The sequence below is a fragment of the Lonchura striata genome, chromosome 2 (assembly GCF_050655825.1).
Source record: "Lonchura striata isolate lonStrDom1 chromosome 2, ASM5065582v1, whole genome shotgun sequence".
Lineage (NCBI taxonomy): Eukaryota > Metazoa > Chordata > Aves > Passeriformes > Estrildidae > Lonchura > Lonchura striata.
In genome coordinates this window covers 35,233,808-35,249,478 of record NC_140704.1, presented here as the reverse complement: position 1 = coordinate 35,249,478, position 15,671 = coordinate 35,233,808, and the positions used below count along the sequence as shown (strand labels likewise).

Genomic DNA, 15,671 nt, shown 5'->3' with positions numbered 1-15,671 from the left:
GTAAATTGCATTAAGTCATTACTTTTCCTCGCTTGGAGCACTCTGCACTCTGATTCTTGCACTTTCTGATGATTGGGAGCACAGGAGGAAAAAAAACAACTTTGAATTGCAAATCTCGGCTGAGGGGTTTGCATTGCAGATTGGTTCTGCCACAAGTTAGGACATTTTGTTGCTTGGTTGGCTTTGCTTTTTTGCTTTATAATTTCTGGTTTTAAACCCCTCCCTTCCCTTCCCCATGAGAAATAATGGGCAAGATCCTCAGCTGTTCAAAAATGCTTTTTTTCCATTGGCCTCTGTGGTGCTGTGCTAATGCATGGATCTGGCCCAATTAGTTTATTACTTGCATGTCTGCATGTTTCTTTCTATTTTGGATGAGTTTAGGTAGAATACGGCAAGAGAAAGAAAATTAATCTCAATGTATATCTGCTTCTATAAATAAAGCCCTGACCTCAATGAGTGCTGCCAGAGCCCGACTGGATGTTAGCAGAATAAACATCATCTGGCTCTGGCTATGACACTAACAAATACTCGGATGACTTACATAGCAAACAAGAGTCCACTGCATGGAAAATCCCTGCTAGGCAAAGACAAAACAAATTAGTTGTCAGCTGAGCCAGGGCACTGGAAATCCCTCTTAATAGATTTTACAGTTTCAGCAGCAAGACTTCCCTTTGGTCACGTTCTGTGCGAAGGAAGGGGAAAGCGAGAGCTCTGACTCCATCTTCTCTGAGGAACTTTCACCAGTTTATGGCAAATTGCTGTCTCCCATCTTCTGTCTGTTATTCTGAATCAATACAGATGCTTCTAACTAATGTCCTGTGTTCCTTCAGTGTTAGATTTGAGATGGTTCAACTGAGGTTGGCAGGTCAGGGCCTGCTATACCTATAGATCCTCCCCATGGCTTTCACAGTGAACAAAGGGGTGCGTATTTTAAGCCTGTACATAAAATAAACCCTAGATGTAGACTTAAAGGCTGTACCTTTATCTCTCTGCTGTACCCATTTAGTATCTTAGACAGATTACATTCAAGCTCTCTAAGATGCTAAAAAAGCCTTTAAATTTGTTACCATTTCTTTTCAATTGGGGTGTGCTTTTTCCATTGTGTTGAGGTTAGTTAACAGTGAGGTACAGGAGTCACCAGGATTTATTTTCCCTGATATATTCCAAATTGCTTTGCAATAACATCAGACCTCAAAATTTGTTTTGAAGAACTTTGTGAATGTGATGTTTCTATTGCCTTCTCCTGTGCCACACATTTGTGTGTCTACAGAAGACATTTGAGCTGTCCTGTTAAATAACAGTTCAACAGATAAACTGCCCTTAAAAAGAGGGAAGACTTGTCATCTCTGCTGAAACCATAGTAGAAGAAGTAAACATGAAGGAAAATGCCAGAGCCTGCTCCTTGTAGTGGAGCATTTTCCATAGGGCAGTCCTGGGTTCTTGTCCGCAAGACCCTGTTGGGCAGACCCCCACCCCACAGTCTGTTCTATGGTAAAATCCCACACTCTGTTCTTCTGGCCAAAACACTGAAAATCACCTTTATACCCAGCAAACTGTTAGTGAGGCTCCTGTCATGCATGTATTGTCAATGTTTGCTTGATAAAATGTGGAAAAAATAACAGTTGGCCAAAGATTCTGTCATAATCTCACAGCCTCAAGGCTGGATTGAGACATACCTATGTGTCATTGTTACTTGCTAATCAGGGCTGTTTGGTATTAAAAATATATAATAAGCTATTCCTTTAGTGCTTTGGTTGCATCTGCATTTTAAGAAACTTCTAAGAAAAAAGCAGTAAGTTCTCATTTTTCTGGTAGAAATCTGACAGTGGGGACAGAAGATGAATTAATTCCATTTACACTGAAGGTGAATTAATTCCACTTACATTCTCAGTTATTTTAGTGATTGCTCAAATGTTCTCTATCAGCTTAGTCAATTATTTGTATTCAGCACCAGGATGCAATTTCACATTTAAAGAATGAATTTCAGCAGTGCACATTCAAATTCTGAAACCAATCCCATTTAGCAGAGAGAATGTTCTTAAGCGATAGTTTGTCTTTCCTGTAGTTGGCAAAAAACATTCAGGTATTTTCCAGGTATGTCTGGAAACTTCTAGCCTAAGAGTACTTTTATTTCTGTCCTTACATATCTTTGCATAGCAACAGGTCAGAAATAAAAAAGCTTACAAGCCACAAAGTAGTAACTATAAAGCAAAGGGGAAACAGACTGTAGGGTGGAAAAGTGTTAGTACAATAATTGGGGAAAGAAGAATAAGCTGGATCTTTGTTTTCTGCTAACTCCACCTTAGAGTCCCATCAATCTCAAGCAACAGTGCATCTTTGTTTCTAGATGCATTTTGAATGTCATGTCAGATCCAAAGAGTCGGGTCTCACAGTGCTGAAGTGTCATTTCTAGAGAAAATGTTCCAGGAAATAGTATTATAACATATTAAAACAGCATCTAGCAGTGGTTCCACATGGCAGTGAAGACCCCCAGGATGGGCAGCTCAGCAGGTTATTTTCAGGGTAACCTGTCATACCCCACCCATGTCATATCATGTCGCCACAAGCCCCCAGCCAGGATAATTAGCATTGACTCCATGATTGCAGAAGGCTGATCAATCACTTTATTATATCAGACTACACTATATTATACTATTCTATTAAGAAACACTCATTGCTCTTGCTGACAGTCCGCTACTGACAGACCACATTGGTCCTTGAAATCCAAATATGATCTCCATTATTCAGTTAAGAAATCACCCTTTGGTAAACAAATCTCCATAACACATTCCACATGTGCACAACAACAAGTGCAGCAAGTGAAGATAAGAATTTTTTCTCATTCTTTTCTCTAAGCTTTCTCACAGCTTCCTAGGAAAATCCTGGGAAAGCTATCTCTCTCTCTCTGTTTAGAGGATATGTGATTACCACTCTACCACTTGTGTTTGTGGTGTCATTTACATTTCCTTTTTCAGAGCTCTGCCCTGAGTTTCCTGAACTGCTGCACTCACATGATGAAGGCATTGAGTTCTGTAGTCATTTTTTAGTAGGACTGCACCTTGTAAGAACCAGACTGAAGGAACCCACCTTCCAAATTCAGGTAGTGGAAAGACCCTCTTCCTCTCCTCCTCCTTCCTTCTCCTCCCCTTTACTGCTCATCTAGGCCCAAGGTTTTGCAGAGAGATGGGACTGTATTTAAATTACCAGAAGCATCTAAAGAAAAATAACTGCATCTCAGTGCTTCTTCTAGCCTTCTATGCATGCCACAAGTGCATCCCTTGATTCAGTTGGCTCTTACAGTCAATACTGATTCATAGTCCTTTGGAAACATGGTGGATCATTTAAAAGAACTCAATGGGATATCAGAGCACTATTGGCAGTATTCCCCACATTTTCTTTGCCTTTGTCCTATTATTTTCCTGACGAAAAGGAACATATCTCACTGGGCACTAAGTTCATCCTCTTTGAGTCAGGAAGGCACATATTTGCAACCACACTTCATGTGGCAGAGCTGCAGGAAAGAATTCAGTTTTATTGTGAACTGACACTGTTGGAGCCATGGTGATGGGCAAGGTGGGCTGTGAAGAAGAGCTGTATGGGGTGACAGCCATGGCTGGGCAGCACAGAGAAGGGACATTGGGAGCCACTCTGATGCTGTGCTGTGGGCAGAGGTCATTGTGCATTTGTGAGAGAAAGAGCAGGAGAGAATGGATACAGAAACAAGGGATGATTCCTGACATTGGGGGAGTTGGGATCAGGGCTGGAATATCTGAGCCAATCATCAGGGTTTGTTTTTCTTTTCCCTGCAGGAACCCTAACTATTGTCATAATGGACAGAAAAGATGTCAGGTGGATGTATTTTGTTTCTAAAGAGAGTAATTGTAAATATTTATTTATGTAAAATAACAGGAGAATGACTTATCAGAGTGCAAGAGAAAGAGATGCATAAGGAATTTAAAACAAGATGAAAAGTAAAAGCTTGAAGATTCTTAAAAGGCAGCAGACAGAACCTGCTAGGAAAATGACCCAAGGAGTGACTAGCAAGCAAAAATATCAGACCAGGGAAGGAAGCCTGGTTCTACTCTGTAAAGTCATCACAGGCTCAGGAGATGCTGAATATCCTGGTACCATTGATTCGTGGGCTTCTCCTGGAACAAACATAAGCAGGAAAACTGCTGTTAGATTAAAATTCCTGATGGAAACGAGCCACTGGCAAAGGCTATAGCTTCATTAGAAGAAGGAAAGCAAAGTATCGTTGGTTATGAGAGGGCAGTCACCTAGCTGTGGAGCTGAGCTGCCAAAGGTCTTGGGGCAGGATGTTTGAGAGCTTTCTGTCTTGTTTGTGAGTCATATGAGCCTGAAAGGGAAACAAAATATTCTTTCAGTAGATTCTCTGTTCAGCTTCAGAGAAGAAAATAACCTTGGGTCGGCTGGTTTAATTTGATAGCCCAAATGGGTAGCTGGAAAGTTAAGCCAAAAGAAGGAAAGCATAGTGGCTAGCCTTCTAAGCTGATAAAGAAGACAGTTCCTGAGCAGCCTCTGGGGAAAGGCTGGAAATGGTAGCAGATTAACAACCTAGTATGGTGTGGTTACTGTTGCTTCAAGTAAATGGGTCTTTAAATAAGCAGAGTTAATAAACCATCTGATTTGACTTTATCTGTATATTCTCCCCTGGTAGATATGACCTGTGAAAATCCCAAACTGGGGGTCCTGCTCAGGTCAATGTAGATGATACTCAGGAAAGAAATCACTTAGGACTCACAGACCTTCCCTGGTGGTGTATGCTGTGCTGAGTAAGGTGAGAGCAGAGCTGCCACTCTGGTGCAGGTCATGAGCCTGTCAATGACTCCGTGCCTGCATCCACCTTCTCAGCAAGGGCAAAGGAAGGGAATACTGATGTCATCCTCAATAGTCAAGATCCCCCAGACACACTCTGAAATTCACAGTAAACCAGTGAGTAGGAGCCCACTTGATCCTGTGGGTAAGGGATGAGGAAAGGACATCAGAGGTAGTCCAGGAGGTCGGGCCCTTGCCTTGCAGCAGTAAATAAAAATCAGAAAGAGGACATAGCCTCTAGTGAGGAAGCTGGAACCTGTTTGCAGCAAAGCTCCATAAGTACAGCCCTGGTCTTGCATGCAGGAGAAGGAAGAGCCTTCTGATATGTTTATGGCATTACTGGTTGACAAGCTGCTTGTCTCATCGAAAAAGATAATGATAATGACAAAAAAAGATAATGAAAGTGATAATGCAGGTAAATGGAAAGGGTTCAGAGAAATGCTGTTGAAGTTGACTATCATGACATTCACTTGTTGGGTTATGAAGAAGCCCTCCAGCTGCCAGGGACATAGGTCAGTACAGGAGCTGAGGCAGTGCTTGCTTGGCCTTCCAGCAAAGGAAGCAGTAACTGATCTGGAGGTTTCTCTGTAACCTATGAATGATTCCAACAGGCAGCATTTACAAAATGGGAACCTCAGCTAAAAGTGATCCGCAGCTGGCATGGAGATCCAGCTGGTCCAAGCTGTCCACACTGTACCATTGCCATGAATGAGGATAGCACTGTCCGTAGTCCATGGGCATTGGTCATGTTGGTGAATACTAGATTTTTGTTGTGAGCAGACTGAAAGGTGAAGGCTTAAATTCCAGCACAGGAAAGCAATCTGTTTCAAAATCAGGTGTTTTTACTGAAAGGATAGAAGCTCCACCAGTAAACAAAGTGATGCAAAATCACCTTAGTCCCTGTGTAGTTGCAGACAGATGGTGCTTGTAGGCCTCTGCCTTTAGTACAGAGAGTTCATTTGTGGACATGTCAGTATTACAAAACCCGTGCACAGGAGGGGAACAGTCTGTGGCTCCACATTTTAGCCTCCTTGCATTTGACAATCTGTTTTCTATCAGACACTGAGGCTTCCCATGAGTGGGCTATTGGCACAGAAGCACCAGCAGTTCTGGTGACTGCAGCAAAAGAAAGTGCTAATGTTAGCTAAAACCATAGAAAAGTATCAGTTGTGTCTAGACAGGAGGACATTTGTTGTCACAATAGACCCTGTATCCCTGCAGTCTTTAGCTCCTGGGGCTAGGGTGGTGTGTGGCTGCAGGATCAGCTGTGGTGCAGCACAGCACTCAGCCAGGACACAGCTGGGAGATCTGTCTTGTGCTGCAGCTAAGAAGACAAAAAAGAACAGGGCAAGACCTTCAAATCTAGGGCAAATTGTTTGAGGAAGATCAGAAATAAACAAGAGAGGAAAAACTCTACAGGAATTAACAGACCCCAGCCTAGGTCTTCTATTTCTTCCCTTCTCTCCAAGGAATCACCCCTTTAACAGGAAGGAAATTGTGGGGACTTGTTCTGTAGTCACACAGCTGTGATGGTAAAAGAGCATTTGGGAAGACAGATGGGTATAGGAAAACCACAGAGGAGAACTGAAACTCTGTGGGGAAAAGAGGTTGACCATTTTCCTAGCAAGAGGATATGGATTAATTTAGGCTTCTGGGGAATGCACACAAGTAAAGGCAGTGCTACAATTTCAGTTTTCTTCTACCCAGGGAAGTGATTACAGAGTATTTTTACCAGCTTCTTGAAACTACAAAGTTAACAATGTTTTACAACACAAAGTCAATTTATAGTTGGGTTTTTCGTTCAGAGGCAGAAGAACAAAATCGTCTGGCCTGGGAATCTGTTGCAGCAGGGGAGACATGAGGAATTAATCTAGTTGATGGCAACAAGCTTTCAAAGAAGAATTGAGAGGCTTTTCTCTGAAGTCGTTTTGAGCACACAGCAACACCCGCAGTCTCGTAGGGATTGTCTGGGACTGTATGAGCATATGGTGGAGCAACATCAAAGCATCAAAGTCAAGTACATGTTTGATCTACGCCAGCACTGACAGATTATTATCTTGCACTTGCAAAAGAGTGGAACTGGTGTCTCTCAGCTTTGTTGCTACTGATCTTACACAAAGTAGGAGAGGACTGTGTGGCAGTGAATGACATGCAAGAAATCCTTCAGGCCATCCTGCTTTAATGTTTTGGGCTTCAGGCTCTTCTACAGATTACAGTAAATTCTTAGGCTTTAATGCTCAGAGTATCTCTACTATTGCTCTGGTGGGAAGAGCAGTTGCGTTTTATGATCTGGTTCATAAAATGATTGAGATGAGATATTGTAATTCACCAGATTGGAAGTCTGTTTCTGGTACTGTAATTGAGTTATCCCTGGACTTGCTTAACTTCTCTATGCCTCAGTTTCTCATGAACTGATGGGGGGCTCAAAGAATTGTCAACATTATTTAGCAGTGTCTAGAGCTCTGGAGCTCTGCAAGTGAAAGGCAATAGAAGGAAAATTGCACAGAACCCTGTAATAGTTATTGGGATTTATAAAACACAGGCTTATTTTACAAAGGTGTTTTATAACCCACTGAAGTGTTACACCCATTAGATTTTACTGGGATCCTTCATTGTTTTGTGAAACAGAATGCAGAGCCAACACAAGAAATTCCTCCTCTCTCTCCCCCAGTACTCATCTCAGAATTTTCCTTCTGCAATCAGTCTGAGAGAACAGTGTATAATCTTCTGGCATACATGCACATACACACAGATAAAATGTCCAAAATATTACATACAGGGAGTAAAAGGCCTTTCCTTAGCTTAAAAATCCCACAGGCCCCTTTGCTCTCCCACATCTTGCCATGTCTGCAGTGTTTTTTAGGTCTGCCCCAGAGATGCAGCCACCCCTCTCCCCAGCCATGCTGCCAGAGCTGCTGAGAGACGTGAGCTTAATGTCAGGTGGGGATGGAGGACAGAGTGTCCTTGCTCCTGTAGCCAGGTGAATATCCAGGCCTGCTGTCCAGGCAGTGTGCCAGGGATCGTGCTGTTGTCAAGCTTTGGGAGCACTGGCTGATTTTTAAAGATATTTATTTATTTATTTATTTATGACAATTTCTGAGTGTGCATCCGCTGGCAAAGTACTGCTGCCATAGCCTGTGGTTCTGCAGAGATTAAAAACGGGGCACTTTCAAATTTTTATGAGGCTTTCTTGACTTTGCTAGGTTAACATTTAGAACTTAGTGGTCTTTTTCAGCCTAAAGAATGCTATGATTCTATTAAAAGAAACTTGCAAGGTTTCATCTGGATTTCTTCATGTTCTAAAATTAATTGAAATAATTTCTGATCTGCTTTGCTCTGTTTCTTAAAGAGTCTGAAGTAAGTAAAGACTCTTCCTTAAGTAAAAGGAAACTAGTAGCAGGGCAGAGCTGCATCTCTGTGTCTCATATTGTAACTCCCATGGGAATTTCATGGGTCACTACCTCCTCCACACAGACATCATTACCTAAGCTTGATATGTTTCTTTGGCATATTTAATCTGATTTATAGGAAAGGATATATTGCAGCCATCAACTATAAGGTTCAAGTTCAAAAATGGACTGAGAGATGCAGAAAATTCACTAACTTGACTGTTCAACCCAGCTACAAAAACAAGCTGTATTTTCATCTCTGCTTATATGTTCTTAAAGCACACTTTGGGTCAAAAAGTTTGAAAAATACACTTTAAAGAAGCATACATTGCTAATGCTGGCACTTATCTTTGGCATTTTGAAGAAGGGCTTAATACCTGCATCTGCTCTGTAAATAAAGGCACCTTTAACAAGCTCTTAAGCTTTCCTAACTGAAGAGGAAAATGTGCCCTTGTGGCTTGCAGTGGATGTCCAGATTGGAGCTGGGTGGCTGCAGCATGTGGTGCTCTGCTGTCCTTGCAAGGAGGCTGAGAGGAGCCTGAATGAATGACAACAAAGCAGATTAAAGGCTCAGTTTCGGCTGGACAAGCCCACATTCATGAACTGGCTGGTCTGCCCAGCTGGTTTGTTATTAATTCTGAGTGCCATCTGAGTGGGAGAAGCATCTGTGATGGGTGTCAGCCATCAGAGGGCTCCATCCAGCAGATCCCTGCCTGTCACAGGCTGGGCAAGCCACCAGCCCTGCTGTCAGGGTGAGACTTTGGATAATAGCTCGGCTTCCCATCAGGGCTTGCTGGATCAGTGTGGTCATAAATAGGAAGGGAAACACATGTTAAGTATCCTTTTCCTTTCTTGTCCTTCCCTCCTGGCATTCAGCCTACAGCTTTGTGATTTTAGGATGAAAGTCACTTTCATGGTTTATTTATGATTTTTTTCCAATGAAATCTTGTAAATCTGACTTGAATCCAGCAGAATATCTCTGGTATTTCTGTTGCAGCTCTGAGGTTAAAAATTCCTCTAGGAATCTTTCCTCTAGGCCCTAGGAGGCCTCATAGACCTCATATGAGCCCCACTCCAGGGGACTCAGCCTGGGTGAAGGCTTCTCTCTGGCTCTGTGTTCTACCATCTTGAATAAGAGTTCCCAAGTTCCAGCTATGGCAGCAAGAAATCTGCAGCAGCAAAATGAAACATCACAGCTTATCTAAAGTATGTTGTTTTCTAAAGCTACCTTTGGCAATATACCCATAGATTAATAAAGTCACTTTCTGGGACTGGATTAATTTATAGACCTGGAATAAAAATAAAAATAATCTGAGAATGTAAATACATTCCATTTCAAAGGTGATTATTTTAATTTTTATGTTCCTTGAAAACAACTGACTCTTGGACAAGTCCTAAAAGGTTTTTTTCATTTTATCTTTTTTTTCTTATTGAATATGTTCTTTGGCATTGGAGTTGTTGAAAGAGCAGCTTCCTTATGAGATATGTAAACCCGTGCTCCGTGTAGGCAGGGTCTTCATATTTCACAGAAAACTATGACAGTCCTATTCTTGGGCTGAGATTTTTTCCACTGATGGGGACTGGTGTATTCTGAAGCTGTGTTTAGCAAACAAAGCTAACCTGGAGCCTAAAAATATGCATTGCATTTGCAAAGAGCCTGTAAGCCTGCCAAGGTAACCCTTTTGTGATATAAACCGAGGCAATACTGTAATAGTTGTACATCTTGGACTTTTTGCAGTTACTGGCAAAATCCATACCATAGAAATGTGATACTTACTGGAAGATCAGATTACAGCTGTCCTGCCTGCAGTCCCCTTGTGAATCATTGGTTTTTTTGCTCCTTCTGCTGTCATATCCCCTGTCATACTTGAGTGGGGAAGGTTCTTGGGTCTAGAATTTAATTTTCTTAAATATTTGCTTGACAAATGCACCTTCCAGAGCAGAGCCAGGGTTACTGATGGATCCCTGAAATATTAACTATCCAAGTCATTACATAATTGATACCTGTCCTATATAGCAATATCTTTACTATTAATGGTATATAATTACTTGGTATATAATAATAGTGTCTATTAGAATTTAGTACCTATCTATAGGAATAGCATCTATTAGTTATAATGTCTGATAATATCTATAGTAAAAGTATCTATTACTGTTACGGTATTTAGATTTTGCTTGTCTCCTCATTGAGATCAGTACATGCTATCATTGTTCATACCAGCAAACTCAGAGTGGGCTTCAACCTAACTTGTGTTACAGTAGCATAAAGACTGAAATCAGGTTGGTTTTTTTTACCAACTCACTTAAGTATAGTGTTTTTCACAATAAAGCTGTTCCACAGATTCTCAGGCTTTTCTTCGAAAAAGGAGAATCCAAATTTTTTATAACCCAGGACTGGAATTTACTTATGAGGCTGTGATAAGTATCATATTAGAACTATAGCTGTACATCTATATTTAATCTTGTATTTCCAAAATATTTAAAGAACACCACCTTTTTTCTTTTTTTTTTTTTTTTTTTTTTAAGTAGCAGTGCAACTACAGTAATGTACACCTTTTTCTGCAGGAAAAGAGTTGCTGGTAGAGATCTCTTAGCAACTAAACCATATCAGGCTAGTTGATTTTGATATTCTTATTCTTGTTGAATGACAATAATCCCACTGAAATTTTAACTAGACCATGAAATGAGATGATATTAAGAAAGATTATATTGGAATATGGCCTAAACTTTATATCCTGTTAACTTACAAGCTGTCCATTACCTTAATACTGTGCTATTTTGTCCCAATGCAATATGTTCAAATGCAGTCTTGAAACTCAGATAAGCACAGAAGGTGTGTGCTAAAAATTGAAAAACACGTTTACTGCTGCATAAGAGTGACTGAATTTAGATTAAGCCAATATAAAACTTAACTCTTCATATCTTTTTATTTTATTACGTGTAAGTGCTAGAGACAGGTGACTCATACTTCTGCTACCTTTTAAAGGACATTGGCATTTTCAGTACATATTTAAAGCTTTAAAGGAAACAATATACCTACTTTTATACATCTTCTGCCTTTCTCTTCAACTGAAGTTTTTGACTGAGTTTCAAACTTGTGAGAAAAAGCTGAAAAAGTCTTCATTATGGACTCTTCCAGAATTCAATTGACTCAGGTCTCAAAGATATCATCACAAATAGTGTTTTAATAGAGAAAAAAATCAGGATGACATGAACTAACCAGAATGCTGCTGAATCCCATTCCTCTGGACAGTTCTTTTCTGTTCATGAGGACTGAGAAAATGCCATCCCCATTAAGATGGGATGGTGGAACTGAGGTAATATATTTTTTGAGACATTTGAAAAACTAGCAACTCTATTCTTCCCTTACCTTGAAATGTGACTAATATCCAGCCTGCAATTGATTTGCACACAAATCTAGCAATTTCATCAGGTTTGTCTTCCCAGAAACTTAATTTAGAGATTTTCTATTAATACCAGATACTTCACCATAGGCTTTTCTTCTTGGCTCCCTGCCACACTTCAATTCACAGACACCCATTCCAGCTGCCACTAGCTAGAGGAAGAAACCAACAGGCATAAATGAATATTTGCTCTTCTTGGGAAAACCTTTGAAGAAGGCTGTCCCTCTGATCAGGGATGCATTTCCCAGGAAGTAAATATGATTCGGGGGGGAAAAATACAGTGTATAAATGCACCATCTTAATATCTTCCTTTGTGAATTTCGGTCACAGCTCCTTATATTTTGATGGAAGATTACCTCTCAGAAAACATTAAATACATTGCCAAACACAGCTGAGGTCCTGTCTCACCAGTCAGTCAGTGACAAAGCTATCAACTAAGTTTGGGCTGTGGGGTGTTTATTCTTAGGGATGATGCACAATTCAGAAATACAGCAACCTGGTTGCAGTTCCAGAGGAAATACAGGCAAATGTGTTGTGGAACAGCTTCGCACTTCCCACTTAGCACAGAAGTGCCTAAAGTGATTCAGTTCACAGGCAGGGTGATGGCCAACAGCACTGAGTGCTTTTTTGTGGCAAGTGGGCTGTAACAGGGACCAGAAGATGCTATTTGTAACAGACTTTTGGAACAAAGGGTAGAGAAAACAGTAAATGCTTGATTCATTTTCTAATGTCAACAATCTGGAATTTTCGAGTTTCTGCCTTTGTCAGAGCCACATTTAGAACTTAGAACTCTGCATAGCCTTTGGCACAAAAAGGAACTTAGAGACTTAAGGGTCTGCCAGGTTTCTTAAATCCCTGCTTGGATTACAGCATTGTAATCAATGCACACAGGATGTAGGGCAATACTGTGAAATGGCAACTTCTCTTGCTGTTCAAGACCACAGATGAGTGTTTGTATTGAACAGATCTCCCTTGTTTGGAACAGAAGAAGGAGTACTGCAGAGTATGCTGCCTCCTTGTCCCTCCTCCACCACCCCTGTTCCCACCACCGTACTTCAGGCACAGCTGGAGCACTGTAAGTGTGGCTTTTACTTCTTTTGCATGAGGTTTAATCACAAAGAATGAAGCATCCTCTCAAGCACTGCTTCATGGTGTCACTCAGCAAACCTGCCTGGCTGTGCTGCTATGGCTCTGTGAGGACAATCAAACAGCATCCCAGACTGGGGCTTGAAGTAAATATCAAATGGATCAAGGAATGAATGGTGGCTGGATTTGTTCCTGCAGTAAATTCAATTAACTTAAAATATTTTCCTTGTGCTATATGGAAATCTTCTTAGAGTGAGGCAATCCTGAGCCAGAGGAAATAGCAATGCAGTAAATCAGTAAGGACAGAAAGGCAATTTTCCATCCTGCACAATGGTTTCTGGGTATATGTATATGTCCTGTTCTGCATCACGTTTTCCTTATCTAAATAGGTGAAATGAAGGTCCTGAAGTCCTCCTGTGGAATCTATACCCCACCATTTCATTTTGCAGAAACACATATGTGTTTGAGATGCTGGTATGCACAGCATACCACTCACACCTATGCTCAAACCTGCCATGTGTGATACACATCCATACACATATGCTGACATAAGCAGGATACAATGGGAATATGATATAGCAATTTACCCAAGTACTCTTACTGCAGGTTCTGCTAACTACAGCATATTCTCCATCCTAGCACGAAGAATTTTTCTACCTATTCAGTAATTCCTATTCCTTAATTTTCATATTCATTTACTATATACAAACATTACAATTATTGCTAGCATTCTAAGTAAATGATGCTCAAATAGTAAATAATATAAAGAATAATAATAATGTAAATAATAATGTAAGAATAAATGTAAATAATAATGTTAGTAAATAATAATGTAAACAATGTAAATAGTAAATAATTATTAGTAAGATGTCAGGGTATAAGTAACCCAAGAAAAAGCATAGTGAATAATCCTCCATTGCCTTCGGATTGATCAGGATTGAGCTCAGGGTGCTGTTCTCTCCAGACGAAAATATACTTCCTTGTCACCTCCCCTGCCAGTGCCTTGATTTCCACAGAAAGGAGATCCAAAGATGAGATATCTTTAGGAATGCTGTGTACTCCTTCACTGAGAGTGAGACTAGGAGCAGGGTTCCTGAGATTCCTTCAAGCAGCTTAGAGAGTAATCTGAGTCTAAAATCACCCTTCACACCATCTTCCCATAACAACATGATATGAAAATAAGCAGTTACAAGCCATGAGAACTAAACCATGAGTAATTTGTTCTTTGGAGCCTGTAATTAGAGCTTTACTGGAAAATGGCCTTTCTCTTGGAAGTGGAAGATCTGTTGTTTTGGTCCAGTGTTTCTGGCTCAGTGTTTCCAGGGGAGATCACTTTTGTCACAGGACACAAATAAGGCATTTCACTCATGAAAGCTTAATATTGAAGTCAAAAGATGAGACATTCATTGATCATTTAAGGCACTGGCTCCGATCTGCAGTGAATGAATGCCTCTGAGTTAGTATCTTCTGGAGCGAAGTTCACACTGCCTGGGCCTGCCTGGATGAAGTCTCTATTTTTAGAGTAAAGATGCTATTCCTGGAGAGGAGCTGCTGCTGGCAAAGTGGGACGAGAGGGCAGGGTCAGGTCTAAGAATAGGCCAGGGTCCCACGCTGGCTCAGAGGGCAGCCTGGATGCAATGTGCCTCTGAGAGAGGAGGAGGAGGAAGAGGAGGAGGGGAAGGAAGCATGGGGCAGGAGGCTATGCTGAAGTGCTAATGTTCAAGCATCCATGAAGATAACCTTGTGACAAGAGCCAGACTGCTCCCAAAGGGAGCAAATAAATTCTTTTGAGGCTGTAGTCTATGGTGGCTGGAATTTTATGCATTTCTCCAACAGGCTACATGTGGCCGCATGTTCACTCATATGTTTGATGTTTCATAGAAGCTGGATATGGAAGAGTTGTGTCATGAGCTCCAGATAATACAGGCTTCCTCTCTGCCTGAATTGCACTGTTCTGCAGGGCCTCCTGGCCCCCAGGTGAGTGATGCATATGTGATGAAACCACATCACTCTCTCACTTGCACTAAAGTCCTTACAAAGCTGTGAAATACGTGAAAACACTTTTTACCACCCAATAAGCATGCCAAGCTCTGACTAAATTTCATTTTGATATGATTTTGCATAAATCATGTAGGCTTTTTACCCTGTGTTCTCATCCCTGCCTTACACACTTCATTCTGTTTCAAGTTCACTCTTCATTTCTGTGGAGTTTTACAGCGGGTAGCACCCGTCCAAAATCACACATGTGTCATCACTTCCTTCAGATGCTTCTTGTCAATTTTTTCTTTGCTTTAGACTCTGTTCTCTTTTTTTTTTGTGAGGACAAGAGCCTGTGAAGTGGATGCACAAGGTAAAAAATGGACTGGGATGTTAGCAGAGTACATCCCTGAGAAGACAAACATCTACAGTAAAGTCAGGGACGAGGAGAGGCTTAGCAGGGCAGTGGGGTGGGATTCAGGAGGTGTAGGGTCTCCCAGCTTGATCTGCAACATTTCTGCCCTGACTTGCTGGATAACCTTGGACCATTCTTTTTGAACTCACACCTCATTTTCTACAATTCATTCTTTCAGAAATCTTCAGAGGAAGGTCAGAAATCTTAGAGTCACATACTAGTTTAAGTTGGAAGGGACCTTTAAAGGTCAACAAGTACAACATCCCTACAATGAACAGACAATGCAACTATACCAGGTTGCTCAGAATCCCATCCAATCTGGCCTTCTTCTGAGGAAATGAGCCACCTCTAGAGGGAAGTTTTTTATTAACATCTCTGTATTGTTGAGAGGATCATCCATTTGCCTTTCCATTCCAGTTCCCTCCAAAGAAAATTGAGAGTTTTCATGGAGAGACACATCCTGCTAGTGTACAGGCGGTCCCAATATATGTGCTGTGCCTGGTGCCTTGGGACAATGATCTTCCTCAAGCCCCCTTGGTGCCAGACACAGCTGAGAGCCTGTGC

The 15,671-nt window shown here is 41.2% G+C and overlaps 1 protein-coding gene across 2 annotated transcripts in view; it reads left to right on the top strand.

Moving 5' to 3' along the window:
* Positions 1-15,671, top strand: part of COLQ (collagen like tail subunit of asymmetric acetylcholinesterase) — a 43,399-nt gene that overhangs the window by 2,254 nt on the left and 25,474 nt on the right. Inside the window, exons 2-4 of one of the 2 annotated variants that reach the window (XM_085573171.1) lie at positions 651-3,100; positions 12,595-12,704; positions 14,597-14,692. In XM_085573171.1, coding sequence (XP_085429297.1) covers positions 14,606-14,692 — 87 coding nt within the window. In that variant the 5' untranslated portion in view covers positions 651-3,100; positions 12,595-12,704; positions 14,597-14,605. The remainder of the gene's footprint in view (positions 1-650; positions 3,101-12,594; positions 12,705-14,596; positions 14,693-15,671) is intronic. The other variant, XM_021538058.4, reaches the window with a different exon arrangement.